Raw genomic sequence first — 15945 nt, 5'->3', positions numbered from 1 at the left:
TGAAGTACTGTCAGTTACTTAGAAATCCTTACAACAACATACATCTGTCTAATTTCCTGATGGACCCCAACCTTCTCCAAAATCCAGAGAGAGATAGATTTTGTGGAGGCACATTTGGGGAACTGTCATGAGGGGTTCGTTTTTTTTAGCTTGACGCAGGCAATCTTAACTTTTGTTTAAAAGCTCCTTTCATGGATTATGCATTGCAATTAAAAATTGTAGGTGCGTCATGAAATTTAAAGTGCTATTGTTGATCAGTCAGAGCATTTACAGAGAAGATCAAAGATTCCGTGGAAAAGATGAACTTCAAATATTTTAGACTGCACTTACCGCCTTGTCCAGTTGGGGTCAGTGTTGTTTTCTGAATGTAGTAATGTCAATTTACTCTTTTTCAAAAATGATTTTAATTACCACTCACTACTTGCAGTTATTGATTCCTGCAGTAAATTTAAAGCAATGGAACAAACTCAAAATACCATATATCTAAATGTATTTAAGAAGCCTTTAAGTGAAAACAGAAATTCATTATCTGATGGCAAATAAACTGATCTGGATGGTTACTTTAAAAAGTTAAGCAGTCTAGGAGATAGTCAACAAAGAGCTTCAAGATTGAGGATTGCTGCAGATACAGTAACTGCCATGAAGTCTGCAGAAATGAAAGCTCATAGAAGCACAAAGGACGAGTTTGACCACAGGCTAAGGTTTGCCCATCTTTGAATCTGATCGACTCCCACACAGCATCTCCCTCTTTACTGGAGTGTTCATTTCACTGCATGTCTCACCCACTCTGTGTCTGCTGCTCCCTCTTCCTTTTCTCCTCATTTTTTCTTCCTCTGCCACTGCTGACAGTACTACTAATCTCTGCCTATTTTCAGCGGGCTTTCTTTCCCTCACAGATGCCCGTTTTTACACGAGTTTACCATTTATTTCCCTCCATCTCTATTTCTCCTCTGCAAGTCTTTCTGCGCTCACATTGAGGAATGCAGCATGAGGCAAGCGGTGGCTTTTTGGCTGTTGATACTTGCGACTCTGCTCCGAGGTGAGTGACTTCGACGGGTGCTTTTGAGCGGGACTGTGCTTGAACAAGAGTGAGTGGGGCTTTTGAATGTAAATTTTGTATGTTTCTGTATTTGCACGTGAAAAAGTGTATTCTCTGTAAGTTACAAACAAAGCGGGTCTTTATGTGCAGAAAAGAAAATTAATTTCCTTTTATGATGAACCAGCTACACTATCAGATGTTATCATCTCCACTGCAGTTTATAAGATAACACCCTGAGTTATATATATATATATATTCTTTAAAATCGGTGGATATAAATGCTGTTAACAGTTCATATGCTGTGTAAATATATTTTATATTGATTTACCATTATCTTAAAATATTGTTGTAGGTACAACAATTTTATGACATCGGTATTTACTGCAACGATTTTTGTCCCAAGGTTTTACTGTCACATTGTGCTGTCAGCCCATACTTTAGTGGGAAAGATTCTAGTATTATTTTTTCTTAAATTGCACTCACATTTTCAACCATTTTTGCATAGTGATTTTACAGCTTTACTGCCTTTTTTCCCCACTTCTCAGTGCCATTAGAGTCTTTTGAACTTCTCCATGTTTCCCAAAGCCTCAGTGAGGCTAATTAGTGTCATGTATAAAATGCATCTTTACAGATAAAAAGAGAGGCTCAAAAATAATAATAATAAAAAAGAAATGCACTCAAGCTGCTTTGCTGTCACACTTGAAGCCATCTATGATCAACAAGACATTGATGTTTGCATTTGCTGGAAGCTGGAACGAAGACAACATCTTCCTCAATCCTCAAAATTTTAATCAATCTGATTAAAATTTTTGTGTCAATTACATCAGGATAAGACAACAAACACTTTTCGGGGCGACCAACAGCCCTTAAGTCACTTGTTTAGTAGTCCATATGTGTTTAACTTAATCTCGTTGTCAATCCAGTTGATATGCAAAGGACTCATCCTCTTCATTGATGTTTGTGAACATCAATGAAGAGGATGGTGCATCATGAAGATTAAGGAACATAGAAAACAAGTCAGGGATGAAGGTGTGGAAAAACCGACAGCAGTGTTGGACTACAAAATAATTCACAAGCTTAAAACATTTAACAGAGCAATGCTGATTTCATAATCTGAAATTCAAAACTGAACAGCACAATTGCCAACTTTCCAAAATTTGAGTTGATTCTTGCTTATATTGAGAGGTTGAAAGAGAACATTAACCAGAGAAGCAGCTAGAAAGGCCCACATTGACTCTGCAGGAGCTGCAGAGATCCACAGTTCAGGCGGGATGGATCTGTTGACTGTTGTTGAAAATTTCCCAAATTAATTCCCCTTTCCTTTTTTCTGTTTTCACGTCTTACCTATTTTGAACAAAACAGCAGGAAAACATGACTTACTAAGTATAACTAAATATGCTGACTGAATTCAATAGTAATGAATGAACCATTACTTATTTAAGAGGAATTGTTTGCAGTGCCAGTAATTGTGACAGCAATGACAAATATTTCAGTCAAATTTGTTTCCAGTTGAATAAAATTGAAGGTTAAATTATAATTTTTCTAATTTACAGTGTGAGGTTAACCACCGCAAAAAAGATCAATACATTTTAAGGCGTTTGCGCATCATTACAAGGTGTGGTGATAAATGTGAAATGCACTGCGGATGTGAAAGGTAAAAGAAATGGTAATGATGGTGGTAAATTACCTAAGGAGGAACATTATGAACACAGAGAGACTATTAACCTGCGTAAAGGCATTCAATCTGTAAAGTCGGAGTCATATTCAAGGTTCTGTTAGTGAATATAGATTTGACACCCCACAGCGAGAGAATTAATCATACACCGTTTCCAGGAGCCCTCCCACTGTGAAGTCTGGCTACAGAACAGACATTGTACAACTATTCCTTGCTCTCTGCGGTTGTTTTTAGCATATTTAGGGCACCTCTTACGCCCACCTTTAACACATCTCCCCACATCAACTGGGATTACACAGCAGAGTATGAATCGAGAGTGATTTTAGGCTCTTAGCGTAGTTTTGTGGCAAAGAAAGAGCGCTTCCTAAGCCCTCATTGTTGTGAGTGCTGTGTGTGTCTGTCTGGGGTGTTTCAGTGTTTAATGGCCTCACTATTTCCTGAATAAAATGAAGCTGACGTTTTTATGGCAGAGGGAAGACTCCGACTGGGTGCTTGTGATCAATCAAAGACGTAATTGATTAAGAAGAGCGGGACTATTTCTGTCTTCCTACTCGTATTTTTTTCCCCCTGCCTGGGGCACACGCTCACATTTCTATCCTCTAACTTCCTTTTCCAATGATTCTGTAGTGTTGTTTTTTTCCCCCTTCCTTCCTTTATTTTTCTAAATCCATCACTATAATTGCAGTACTTGCCTTCTTTTGTCAATTTTCCTTTATTTTGTGATCTGACAGACATTTTTCTCCCCTCTACTGCCCCCACCCAGGGTCAGTGCAGGGTCCACACCAGCGTTATCTTCTCAAAGAACTGCTGAGGGACTACAACCCTATGGAGAGACCAGTGGCCAACGACTCCCAGGCCCTCACTGTTCACTTCTCCGTCACGCTAATACAGGTCATGGATGTGGTACGCCTCAGTAGTCCTAATTATTATTATTATTATTAACTCAGAAAATACTGTTAACCAAGAAAATTTTAGAATAAAAGTCTGAGCTGTTTATATAGTTACCAAAACATTTTATTTAATTTTATGTTAGACCTTTCAGGTGTTTGATCTATTATTTAAAGGGTTTGCGGGTTTTTGTTTTAGTAGTATTCCATCCATTTGTAAACCACACAGCCTATCCTTTACCTGAAAAACCTTCACACAAACAACTCCAGTGAGACTGCTGGATAAATGTGCCCATAAAAGATATTACCTTTAATTAAAACCTGATTAAGTTTTTCAAATACTTGGACTTCTTCCAAGAATTTGGTGGCAAAGCATGCACTCTTCTTGAATGAAAGATTGAAGCTTCTTGAACTTTAATGCTCTTCTTGTGGATCATGCCATGGCATCTTACTAGGGTATTAGCCCAGACTTTGAGTAGGCCACTTGAAAATCTTTATTTGATATAACTGATCATTGTCTTGCTGGATAACCCAAGTGCTCTTCAGCTTGGGGAGGTTTTCCATCGTGATCTTCTGCCAGAAATGTTCTCTGAGTGAATTGTTGATCCGAGAGGACAGACAGAACTACTAGTGAAAATAAACCCCAAAACGTGGTGAAGAACAGTGTTTCCATTATATAACCAATTCCATTATACAATGTTTAAATTACATAATGAAATGATTAAACTTTTATGTTAACAATAAGACCCACTTAGTTAATAAATCTGCTTCCAAGGGAGGAGACACAGTCAAGACAATGGCAGTACAGATCATAATTATGCAATTAAAAAAACATACATATATATATATATATATATATAATATATATTATATATATATATATATATATATATATATATATATATATATATATATATATATATATATATATATATATATATATATATATATATATAAACTCAGATCTCTTTGTTTGATATTAAAATTTGTTTCAGAACATGAAAAAAAGAGCAAAAATATCCAAATCAGATGAAAAATAAGTCTGTAAAGGTGTGAAGACTTTTAGCATCTCTGTAGCTGTAACGAGGTCACACTTTGTTGAGCCTGGAGGATTTCTCTCCTCATGGTTGGAGAACATTTCAAGTGCCTCTGGAATTTTCTGCACAAGCTGCCATGTGCCTCAGGGCAAGCAACTGCTTTTCACTGGCCACCTTTTGATGAAAGACTGATTGGTGAAGTGTTGCTTTGATTATTGCCCTTATGTAAAGTGCTCCCACCTTGCAGAGCTCTCTTTTGTAGTGGGAATTAGCTTGTGAGCTATGTGTCAATGCAAAAGCTTTTTTTCTATAATCCTTGATTTCTAAGTAAGGCAGCTGTTGGGAAGAATATTTGGAGAAGATTATAGACTTCTTCCAAATACACAATACAGAAAGAAATTGTTTGAACGCCTTAATGATGAAGATATTCTTAGCTTGCTGCCTCAAATTGTGACTTGGATGCAGTCATGCCTCACAAGTCATGGTTTAACCCTAACTGTACAGCACATCAAAGCTCAGCTGGAGGCTTCAGAACAAAGGTTCTAAGACTTTCACAAGCTGGACTTTTCACACATCCATGTCATGAATCTCAAACATTAGGTTAAGGAAAATTGCAGAACCTTAAATACTCATGCTGAAATTGTCTTATTCACTTAGCTGTAACAGAAAGTTATTGTGACTGTGTCTCTGGATGAATGAGCATGAGAGATTCTTTGTTGTTTTGAATGTTTTCTTTTAATTCTTCGCTTTTTAAAATGCAAAGAATAAAGAAGAGCATGTAAATTACCAACACTACTGTATCCTGAAACTAAATGCAAAGTATAGGAAAAACCAACAAACGCAAGTCTTAAAAACGTAGAACAGTTATTTTTTGCAAAGTCCTTTATTATCTTATTTGCTTTGTGTCATGCAAGGATGAGAAGAATCAGATCCTCACCACAAATGCCTGGCTGCAGATGGTGAGTATAATAGATAACATTAATAATGTGGTATTGATCTGTGTTGCAGAAAGCTTTTTTGCAGGCTGCTGCCCATTGCAGTAGTATTCTCAGTGTCATCCCGGATGCTGCTTGGCTTTCATTATCATGATAATGGGTTGCTCACAAGGATGACAGCTTCTTTCTCCTTCCCTAAACATGGCCTTATGCGAGCTCAATGAATTTCTTTTTACTTTAGTCTTATAGCTCAAAAACCTAATGTGCACCATGAGACTTTATAAGCATGAGGTTAAATGAAGACGATGCCCCAGTAGAGTGTGAGCTGACAAGAAACATGTTTCCCTCAGGAAAAAAGAAAACGGTAAAGGCGATGCAGTATGTACATAATTTAGCACTTGTTTATATCATTTCATGCTTGTGCCTCACAGCAGTGGTATGACCACTATCTCCAGTGGAACCAGTCAGAGTATCCGGGAGTCAAGAACCTCCGTTTTACCCCTGACCAGGTCTGGACCCCTGACATATTGCTCTACAACAGGTGTGGGACTCATGCATTCTAAAAAAAACCCATTTAAGGCTCCTGCAGCTTCTAAATATATGGAAATGTATTTTATTGTCATGCAAATTAGAAAAACATAATACTGAGCATGTTTTTTTTTCCCCCCAATACTTGATGCCTTAGTCTTTCACTTTAAAGAAAAACATCTAAACAAAACGAGAGATGTTTGGGGTTTGAATGGGATTTTTTCATAACAAACAGATTAAAGTATGGACGTTAATTTAGCCACTCCGTTATCATCATTATTTGAAAACCCTGTCCTCATCTGATATTAAAATGATCTTGAAGTTCCTCTTGAAATGATGTCATTTATAGATGGAAGGATTTAAAAATTGAAAATGAGAGGATTAATTGTACATACAGAGTCTGGTCTCTGGTGAGGAAGAAAATAGGAGCACCTTCAACAATATCACGCATAGTAAAAATAGCCAAGATCACTGACTTTTTTTCCAAACAAACTGGATAGGGGTTATCAGAGAGATAACACAGAAAGGATTAATAAGAATTAATCAATTATTCATTGGAGAAACTCTTTAGTCATTTAGGCAGTTAAAAGATAAATATGGATTACGCTCAAAAGATTTCTAAAAGTACTTACAATTAAGGGATTACCTTTAATCACAAAGAATGGCCTACCTTGAAACAAAATACATCACCCTTAGAAATATTTCTGATAAACTATGTAGAGGACCATAATAAGAGGAAGATTATATCTAATCAATATAAATTTACAAATGCATTTCGCTGACAATTCTTTAGCTATAAAGCAAAAGTGGAAAATAGAAATGAATATTATTATTGAAGAGGAGGAGTGGGAGGAGATTTGTGAAAAAGGTTTTAAGATCGCCCACAGTCCAGGTTGGAAATTCAAAATGAGATTCTTCAAAACACCTTTCAGTATTTCAATGACAGAAGTGCTGTAAATTTTGCTGGAGGGGCCGTTAGTCAGATTGGGGATGACGCTCACATTTTTTTGGGACTGCCCGGTACTGATCTGGCAGGGGATTCAGACAGAAATCAAAAAAATATTTAAGTTCACGTTACCACTGAACCCACTGCATTATATATCGGGTTTGACCCCAGGAGAAGATATTTGGAAAAATGAAGCCCAGTTATTACAGATTCTGCTACTAGTAGCAAGAAAAATGATAACTCTGTCCTGGCTCAAGCGTTCACCTCCCACCCTTCAACAATGGCAAGAAAGACTAAAAAATGTGTATATAATAGGAATGATAACAGCAAAACTTCATGTAAAAATTGACATTTTTCTGAGTGTATGGACCCCAACTATTTCCCACTTTGGACATATGTTGGAGTCATAACATTCTTAAGGAAAGAATCTTTAAAAAAAAATGTATCTTAAAGTTAGAATTTTTTTTCACATTGGACTTTTCACATTTGTAATTTTTCTTACATTTTTAAGAATTTCTAATATTCAAAATGTCACAAATATAACCAAGTCTAATTATTTGACTCTGAGAAAGTTTGCAATTCAACCCAAAGATCTGCTGCTGCTTAAACCTTCCTCACTTTACTGTCTTTTTTCAGTGCTCATGATAAGTTCGATGCCACATTTAAGACCAACGTGCTGGTTAACTCGAGTGGCTTCTGTGAGTATCTGCCTCCAGGTAGGTCTGCATAGCTGGAACCTCCGAATTTAACTTGTTTACTCAATCACAAAATATACTCATCTGGCAGAAAATTGATTTAGAACAATGTCTGCTGCGTTCAAATATTTTTAATTTTCCCCTTCTTCCACATGACTGCCAGGAGAGTTAATTATTAATCACATCCTCTCTGTGTCACATATAGGGGGGTGAATGTTACTCTGCTGTAAATAATTTTTTTTTTTCTTGTCTCTGAATTTTAAGGGATATTTGTCAGCACATGTAATGTGGATGTGAGATGGTTTCCATTTGACATCCAGCGCTGTGAGCTGAAGTTCGGCTCTTGGACTTTTGATGGCTGGCTGCTGGACATCCAGATGAGGGAGGCAGATGTGTCGGGGTACATGCCCAATGGAGAGTGGGACCTTATGGGTATGAATGCATAGAAACTGGGCTGGAATATAATGCATCTGGAAATATTTACAGACTAATTAAACCTGTCAGAATTCAGAGCATCGTTCCTCAGATTTTTATTAATTACAAAAGGCAGCATTTTAAATCCTGCTGTGTGCACGGCATTTCAATTGAAAATGTATATTTAGCTATTTTGTGATAAATTCTGCTCCTGCGCCACATTTTTTCTCATGCCTCCCCTGTAACTGCACAAAACACAGAAGATTTTATTAGTTGCATCAGTCACGTTCTGCTGCAGAACAATAAAATGTTGTGCCGCATCTTTTTATTTCCCCCGTCTTTTCAGAGGTCCCCGGAGGTCGTAATGAGGTTTTCTATGACTGCTGTGCAGAGCCGTACCCAGATGTGACGTTTGTGGTAACGCTAAGAAGGAGAACCCTCTTCTATGCTCTCAACCTGCTCATCCCATGCGTGCTCCTGTCCTCCATGACCCTGCTGGTCTTCCTGCTCCCCGCCAACTCGGGGGAGAAGATCAGCCTTGGTGAGAAACCACAACTGGAAAGAGGTGGTGGGATGAAATGAAAAGGACACACTGAGACCGTGGATTTAATGTCTAATCTTTTCATGTCTACCTGTGCGTACAGTGCCTTATTAATATATTTATATCCACGAGCTTTATCACAGTAAACCCATAAACTTTATATATTTTACTGGGATTTTATGCGAACAACATAAAGTAATGTAAAATGGTGAAGGTAAAAAATTACTTCTTTTTTCCAAATTTTAATGACTAAGAAATTCAAAAGTCTGGTGTGCATTTATATATAATTCCCTTTACTCCAAAATAAATATTCACTCAGAAGTTAAGATAAAACTGAAAGCAAAATATAGTTTTGTTTCTAGATAATTCTGCTGTAGTATAGAATAACTTCAGACCTACAAAGACATGATCATCGAGCTAGAGTAGCAGGTTGAGCAGAAGGGGGCATGTTGAACTTTTGAAAAAACACAACACACTACTTTGTGTTGGCTTAAGAATAAAAAACCCAAATAAATTACTCATGATTTTGATTGAGTAATCTAATGTGAAAGAATGCAAGGAACATGAATACCTTTGAGCTATTTTAAATTGTTTTTCCTCTAATCTCGGTACTATATTAAAGAGGAATGAACCAAATGGAAGGAAAGTGGGGACAATGACAGAAAGGTTAAAAAGATGAACTAAGTACAACTTTTGGAGTGTCAGGAAGATGGATAATAGAGGTAGATGATCAAATACATCATAAATATTTCACTGTGGCACTTTCCTGTACCTCCATACTTAAAAGACGGTATTTTTTCTCACTGTGACTCCCGGGTGTGCTGTGTCTGCCTTCAGGCATCACCGTTCTGCTTTCTCTAACTGTCTTCATGCTGATGGTTGCAGAGATAATGCCCGCCACTTCCGACTCCGTGCCACTGATCGGTTAGTTGTTTTTGCTTACATGCATACCGGCGCATCACATCTGGATGTTGTTGTCTTTTGTGGTTACTAACGTGTGTGCTTCAGGTCAGTACTTTGCCAGCACCATGGTGATTGTTGGTATGTCGGTGGTAGCCACAGTCATTGTCCTCCAGTTTCATCACCACAGTCTGAACAGTGGACAAATGCCACGCTGGGTGAGTTTTTCACAACATTAGCTCATTAGATGGATGTCTCCAATAACATGGAGGAAATTTCAAGTCAAAAGTTTGAATATTTTTGCAAGGCTTTTGCTTGTTTAGTTGTCACTGCAGAAATAAGACAGTGCACTACATCTGCAAAGTCTGCTAAATCATCAGAAGGACTATTTCCAGTAAACTCTGAGTTTAATTTGCCTTATTCTATAAGAGCAGTTTTCTCATAAAGGCTTTTTGCTCTTTCATTGACCTCAATGGTTCCTGTTAACTGCAATTTCTTAATTACATTAAAAACTCTGAAAATGGCCACTTGAAAACACTTATTATCCTGCTGTGATGGACATCAATTATGTTATTTTACTGTGCCAGCCTGGGAAATGGGTTATAAGGAACCCATAAATGCTGACTGATAAATATTGCTGATGTTGTATTTTGCAGGTTTTAAAATCACGAGCCCTTCTTTGATGGAAATAGTGGACAAATCATATCCAATTACTTAGGTGCCCAACTTTATTTACACAGCTTCTTTCTGTTTTGTAATTTGCAATGGACAAATATAAAAATTCAAAATGTTTCTTATTCAACGAGAGACATAAGCAGCTTTTATATGAATCCCTTTCTAATGACCTAAGGCAACATTAGAAAGGGGTCCAGAAAAAGGAAATATGTTATTTATTTGTCAGTTGTGCATGCAGAAGTTTTCTTTTGCTTTTGTACATAACCCACTATGGAGGGAGCTAGCATTTCTGTATGCTGACTAGGAGTCTCTTGGTTGCAGTGGAAAACAGGAAGGATTTTGCAGAACTGTGCTACAATTTTTCACTCATCCAATTTTTGCATCTTAATTAGTTTTGGGGCAGCAAAAGGATCCACCAAACTAGAGACCATGCAAATTTAAGCCAATTGCAGTTGCTTCAATTTGTGATTGTGCTTGTCAATCGTATATATGTATTTTGATTGTGTCGTGGTGTCATTGACCTTCAGGTGCACTTGGTTCTGCTGCAGTGGGTTCCTTGGTTTCTGCGCATGAAGCGACCAGGAGAGGGAGCAGAACCCACTTTATCCAACAGCCAAGCAGACTCTCACAGCAAGACTCTATCCTCTCCGACGACCACCACCACCACGATCCCCATCCCTATCCCAGCTCCTTCCATCCTGCCACAAAGTCTCGGTGCCCTGCAGGTGAGCTTGGCACAGCTCAGCCACCCTCTGTCCCATCAACTTCCTCAACGCCCCCAGGTTAATATCCAGCCTAACCCTGGTTCCAATCCACCACCTCAGCCCAATGGTCATCTGCCTTACATGGGCTTTCAGACCTTACAGACCACCGCTGAACTAGAACCTGTTCAGAGGTGCCGGACTACCAGCCATGGGCGGGTCAACAGAGGATCCAGTGGAGGAGGAGAAGGAGATGAAGGGGCAGCAGTAGGAGGAGGTGCGGTGGGAACGATTGGAGATATACCGATACATCAGCACCTCCAGTCTTCAAAGTTTGTGAGCCCCCCACTGGAAACTCTAGTATCTCCAGACCCTGAGCATACAGGCGCAGCCACAGGACCCTGTGGCTTAGACCCTGGGGGTGGGAGATCCGCTGCCCTCCAGAGCCACAGTGGGATGATTCGATCTGTTGCTGTGGACAACCAGCTACAGGCTCTTCTAACAGAGGTGCAGTTCTTAGTGGAACGCGTTCGCGAGCAGGACCGTCAGCTGAGTTTAGCAGAGCAGTGGCAGTTCGCTGCTGCCGTCATCGACCGCCTGTGCCTGGTCGGATTCAGTGTTTTCAACATCATCTGCACAATTGCTATCCTCATGGCTGCTCCTAACTTTGGGATAGCGCTATCAAAAGACTTCCTCTGAGAAATAAAGAAGCAAGTCTGATAAAGAGGGTGGTGCAATGAGACGCTGATGGAAGCACAATTTTGATTTTAAAAGCGGGAAAGGACTATTCTCAGTGACTCAGAAACTTTAAAGTTAATTTTCTTATGGAACATATATAGAACTCATTATGCAGCTATATGTGAAAATAATCTGACTTCAATTAAACTTGTATAAAGACTAGCATTCGTAAGATGATGCCCAGTTGAGAGCAGTACAGAGTTACATTTATTTTTGTGTGTCTTCATTTCAACTATAAATTGTGACATTCTGAAATTATGCAATTGGTTTGCCTGCTTCCACTGGGCTTTGCACTGTCTGAAGGTTTTGGTTTAATCTCTATGTTGAGGCCTGCCAACAGCAGCCGTCAGATCTTACTCATTAAGCTAACTAGCTGAACATGGCAATCAGCCACCCATCAGTTAAAGCCAATGCTACATGTGCTAATGAACAGCAAAGCTTTGATCCATCAGGGTGGAAAACCTGAATAACCTGTGTCAAACTGTCGAGATTGAGGAACGTTTCCTTGCATCTGGGAAAATGAAGAAATAAACATATATCCACTGCCTTAATGACTCTTAAGATAATGTTCCAAAAAAGGTGTTGAACTCGTCCATATTTTGTTGCCACTCTCTGATATCGCTGTCCTAGAGTCACAGACCACATACAGAGAAGCTTATAAACACTTGGAATCATGTAGATGTAGCTTTTCTATGAAAATAACAAGTAAAGCCCTCAGCTGCAGTGGTATCTATACATGCTCACTGTACACAATATATATATATATGGTTCTGTTTTTGGGATTACCTGACTGGTAAAGTATCTGTCCCTATTTAATATTATCTGACTTTCTTATTAATAATGTAATAAAAAAAATTAAATTTTTTATTCTTGTAAGTATCTTTTAGTACCATAGGCTGAAAAATAGTCCCACACTATGATTTCATCACCTACCAACTTTAGTGTTGCTGTGGTGTTTTTGAGGGCTAATGTGGAGTGCCATACCTCCCCCAAATTAGGTATATCAGATTTTATCTGACCAGACTATAATTTTCCAGTATTTCAATGACTTATCCAAATATTCTACAGCAAACAAAAATGCTTCAGAATGCTTTTTCTTCGACAGTGGAGTCTTGCACTGAGTGGACATAGAGGGCTATACAGTTATGTGATTTACTTATCTCTGAAGTTCTCAGACGTATGTTTTGATTGCTAGTTGTTTGCTCTGCAACTAAGGTGAAGGGACTAAGAGAGAGCTATTCTTTCAACAAAGCATGACTTTGTTTAATACCTGGGTGACGATGACCTACGAAGCACTCAGTTAAAAATACAAAAGTTTAGATTCAGTAGTTCTGATATAAGCAGGGCTTTCTTCTAAATACTGACATACTTCAGCTTGTTTCTTGACATTCAGTGGTTTCTGCTGTTCATTTTACTTCATGTTTCTAACACCCTGTTTCACTCAATTTTTTTCATAGTCTAATTTATGGCAGTTTTTGTTTTTAGCTATTTGCAGGTGTAGGTAACGCCACTTGTTAATGACATATGGCGAGAACATATCTATAATGAAAAACACTAATGTGTTTCCACATAAGCTAAAAATTTGAATGACTGACCCATGGGTGCATCCATAAATGGCCAGTGAAGCTATTACAGCATTTGAATCTTGGTCAAAAATTTGGTGTCTGAATGCCAAGAATGGATTGTGATGTTGGCTGGCTAGAAAAATGCTCTCTTGCACTATTTTTCACAACCTTTTACATAAAAATGAAAGGTGTAAGCAGACATGGGCAAACATCTTTTCATAAGCTGTGCTTCTAATACCACAAAGTATAATGATCGTCTACATTTTTTTCTATACAAAGAAGTGAAAAATGAGACTACTCTCAGCACTCTGGGTGTGCAATTATAATCTGCTGAAAGCAGGTCCTCTAGTCTAAAGGGGTCTTAGACTAGACTTAGACTAGAGGACCCCTAATTAAATTATTAATTCAAAGTTCATATTTGAATTACTACGTAATACATTAAGATTTATAACCTAGATTTGGCCTTGACTCAATTATAAAAAAAAACAAAAAAAAAACTTTACTGTGGAGTTTATATGTTTAAAGCTTCACAGTGTACATATAAAGTTTTATCAAAACAAATAAAAGTGCTTAAAATTACCATATTGATTTATTGCTGGAACGTGTTTTGGTGCTTTCTTTACTTAAAAACTGATCTAAAGGAAGGGGGAATATGACCAATTTAAGTTTGTCTTGTTGCTTTCAGTTTGTGAATGATCAAAGCAGTACTTCTAACAAATGGGCAACATTTACCAAATACAGTCCAGCCACAGCTCTGTATGTACTGAAATATCATCCAGTCAAGATGCCCACAAACTTTTTGAGTTTGGCTCCATGTTCTGTAAATAATTTTTCAGGATGCGCATCAGATTGTATAAATCCCTGAAGTTATTAATGTTATCAATAAACCCGATCATCGACCGCCCCCAGGTTAACGTGATGCAAAAATTATTCATTTTTGCATCACGTTAGCTGGTTTCAGTGTAAGAGTTTAATTTCTGTGGAGCAAAAAGCAAACAGGTAGTTCATCTAAAATGCTCAGTAAGATGATGTTTATTCTATTTATTAGTGTGATTCAGCACCTGCCACTATTACTGGCATGCCGGGAAAAGATATGTGCAAAGGCCTCAAAGTAAAATAGTGTCATAAAGACTTGGTGAAGCAAATCTTTGCTGCATTGATGTCAGAAGACTTTTATTCTCCACAAAGTGTGTGTCAAACTTCGGTTGTCTCCCAGTCTTATTTTTTACAGTTTTGGATGTTTATAGATTTGATATTGTGGATCTGCAGATAGTAAAGCAAACAGGTACTTGTAACATCATACATCTTAAACAGGAAGTGACCAATGGCCTGTCGAACTTCCCTATCAACTTAATAAAGTTAACAGGAAGTGTGTAACAAACAAAGCCATGGCATCAATTGTAATTATTATATTATCAGTGGTATAAATGTGTGTGGCACTGTCAAGTCAAGTTTATTAGTATAACACCCTTTAGTAACCAGACATTTCAAAGTGCTTTTCACCTGAAAAACATAATTAACACATTATAAAACAACATAATCTGTTATATTTTTGTCAAATACCATCATCAAAATAATCAACGAAATCAAATATGTTGATCAATCGCTGTGGTGGGTGGTAATTTGCTGACCCAAATGTAATATAAAGATTTTAAATATTTCACTCAATGGTAGAAAATTCATGAAATGGAATATTTTATTAATAGAAATAGAATGTTCTATAAATATTTTATTCGTACAATATGTGAATTTCACTTTCTGAAAAGGGAAAATTTATTTTATTTTTTTTTGTACATTTTTTTGGGTATTTTTATTTTTGAGATGTACCTGTAGAGCATATTTAAGTGGCAGAATGGCTCAGAGAAAAGCTTGGCCACAAATCAATTTAAGCTGTCCATTCCATTCGACAGCTTGAGCAGTTTTGGCACAGGGGCATGTGTGTATTTAAAAAACTGGTTGACATTTCTTCCAGTTCACACTTAAGCACCTCTTGGTGCTGGTCTATCGCAGAAGATTGCTATGAAATGCATTGAAGTTTGCAGTTTTAAGGCGATAACCTGTGAAAAAGTTTGGAAAAGATTATTATTTTGGTAAATGCTTAGACATGGTGCAGAAGTATTCAAATACAGACTGAGATGTGAATATTTCAAAGTACTGTCTCCTCAGTTTCTATTTCTAACTTGGCTTCCTCGTGAGCCAAATTTTGAAAGAGGATGCAGCATTGGGAAAGCGGTAGTGAGGGAGAGGAACATGAGCCTGAGAGGAAAGGAAGGATAGAGGAAATGAAGCGCAGCAATAAAGGAAAGGCAGGAGGCAAAAGAGCTTTGCAGAGATGGACAGAGATGATGCAGAATGAAAGGAGGGAACGAGGTGTCTTCATAGGTTGGTTGATAGAAAGAGACGAGGGAGCAAAAAAATGTGCTGAGGGAGCAGGTTGGGACCAATAAAGTTTTTAACTGATTGGTCATTAATGAGAGAGAGAGGAGTGGAGAGGTTGAAAGGAAAAGAAGAGACTCCGCCTTTCCTTTCCCCCCAGTCTCCTCGTAGATGCTGCAGCTGCTAAACTGCGCTTAGACCAGCATTTAAGGGTGACTGGACATATATTCAGAACTGATAGAGGCTGTCTTTAACAAGATTTATGCAATGGATACTGGCAAAAATTCCAGTTT

General features: G+C 37.9%; 1 protein-coding gene across 1 annotated transcript; it reads left to right on the top strand.

Annotated features, from left to right (window-relative positions):
* The first annotated feature begins 770 nt into the window (after positions 1-770).
* On the top strand, positions 771-12262 carry LOC129371561 (neuronal acetylcholine receptor subunit alpha-7-like). The gene is made up of 10 exons (XM_055048198.1): positions 771-1039; positions 3478-3617; positions 5553-5597; positions 6005-6114; positions 7684-7763; positions 8007-8174; positions 8503-8697; positions 9535-9621; positions 9706-9815; positions 10800-12262. Exons 1-10 carry the CDS (start codon positions 988-990, stop codon positions 11670-11672), a joined length of 1860 nt encoding a protein of 619 aa, XP_054904173.1. The 5' UTR covers positions 771-987; the 3' UTR covers positions 11673-12262.
* Positions 12263-15945: the final 3683 nt, after the last annotated feature.

Source organism: Poeciliopsis prolifica, unplaced genomic scaffold (assembly GCF_027474105.1).
Source record: "Poeciliopsis prolifica strain line A6 unplaced genomic scaffold, Auburn_PproV2 SCAFFOLD026, whole genome shotgun sequence".
Classification (NCBI taxonomy): domain Eukaryota; kingdom Metazoa; phylum Chordata; class Actinopteri; order Cyprinodontiformes; family Poeciliidae; genus Poeciliopsis; species Poeciliopsis prolifica.
Note: the sequence above shows the minus strand (reverse complement) of the source record. Positions and strands in the feature narration are given on the sequence as shown.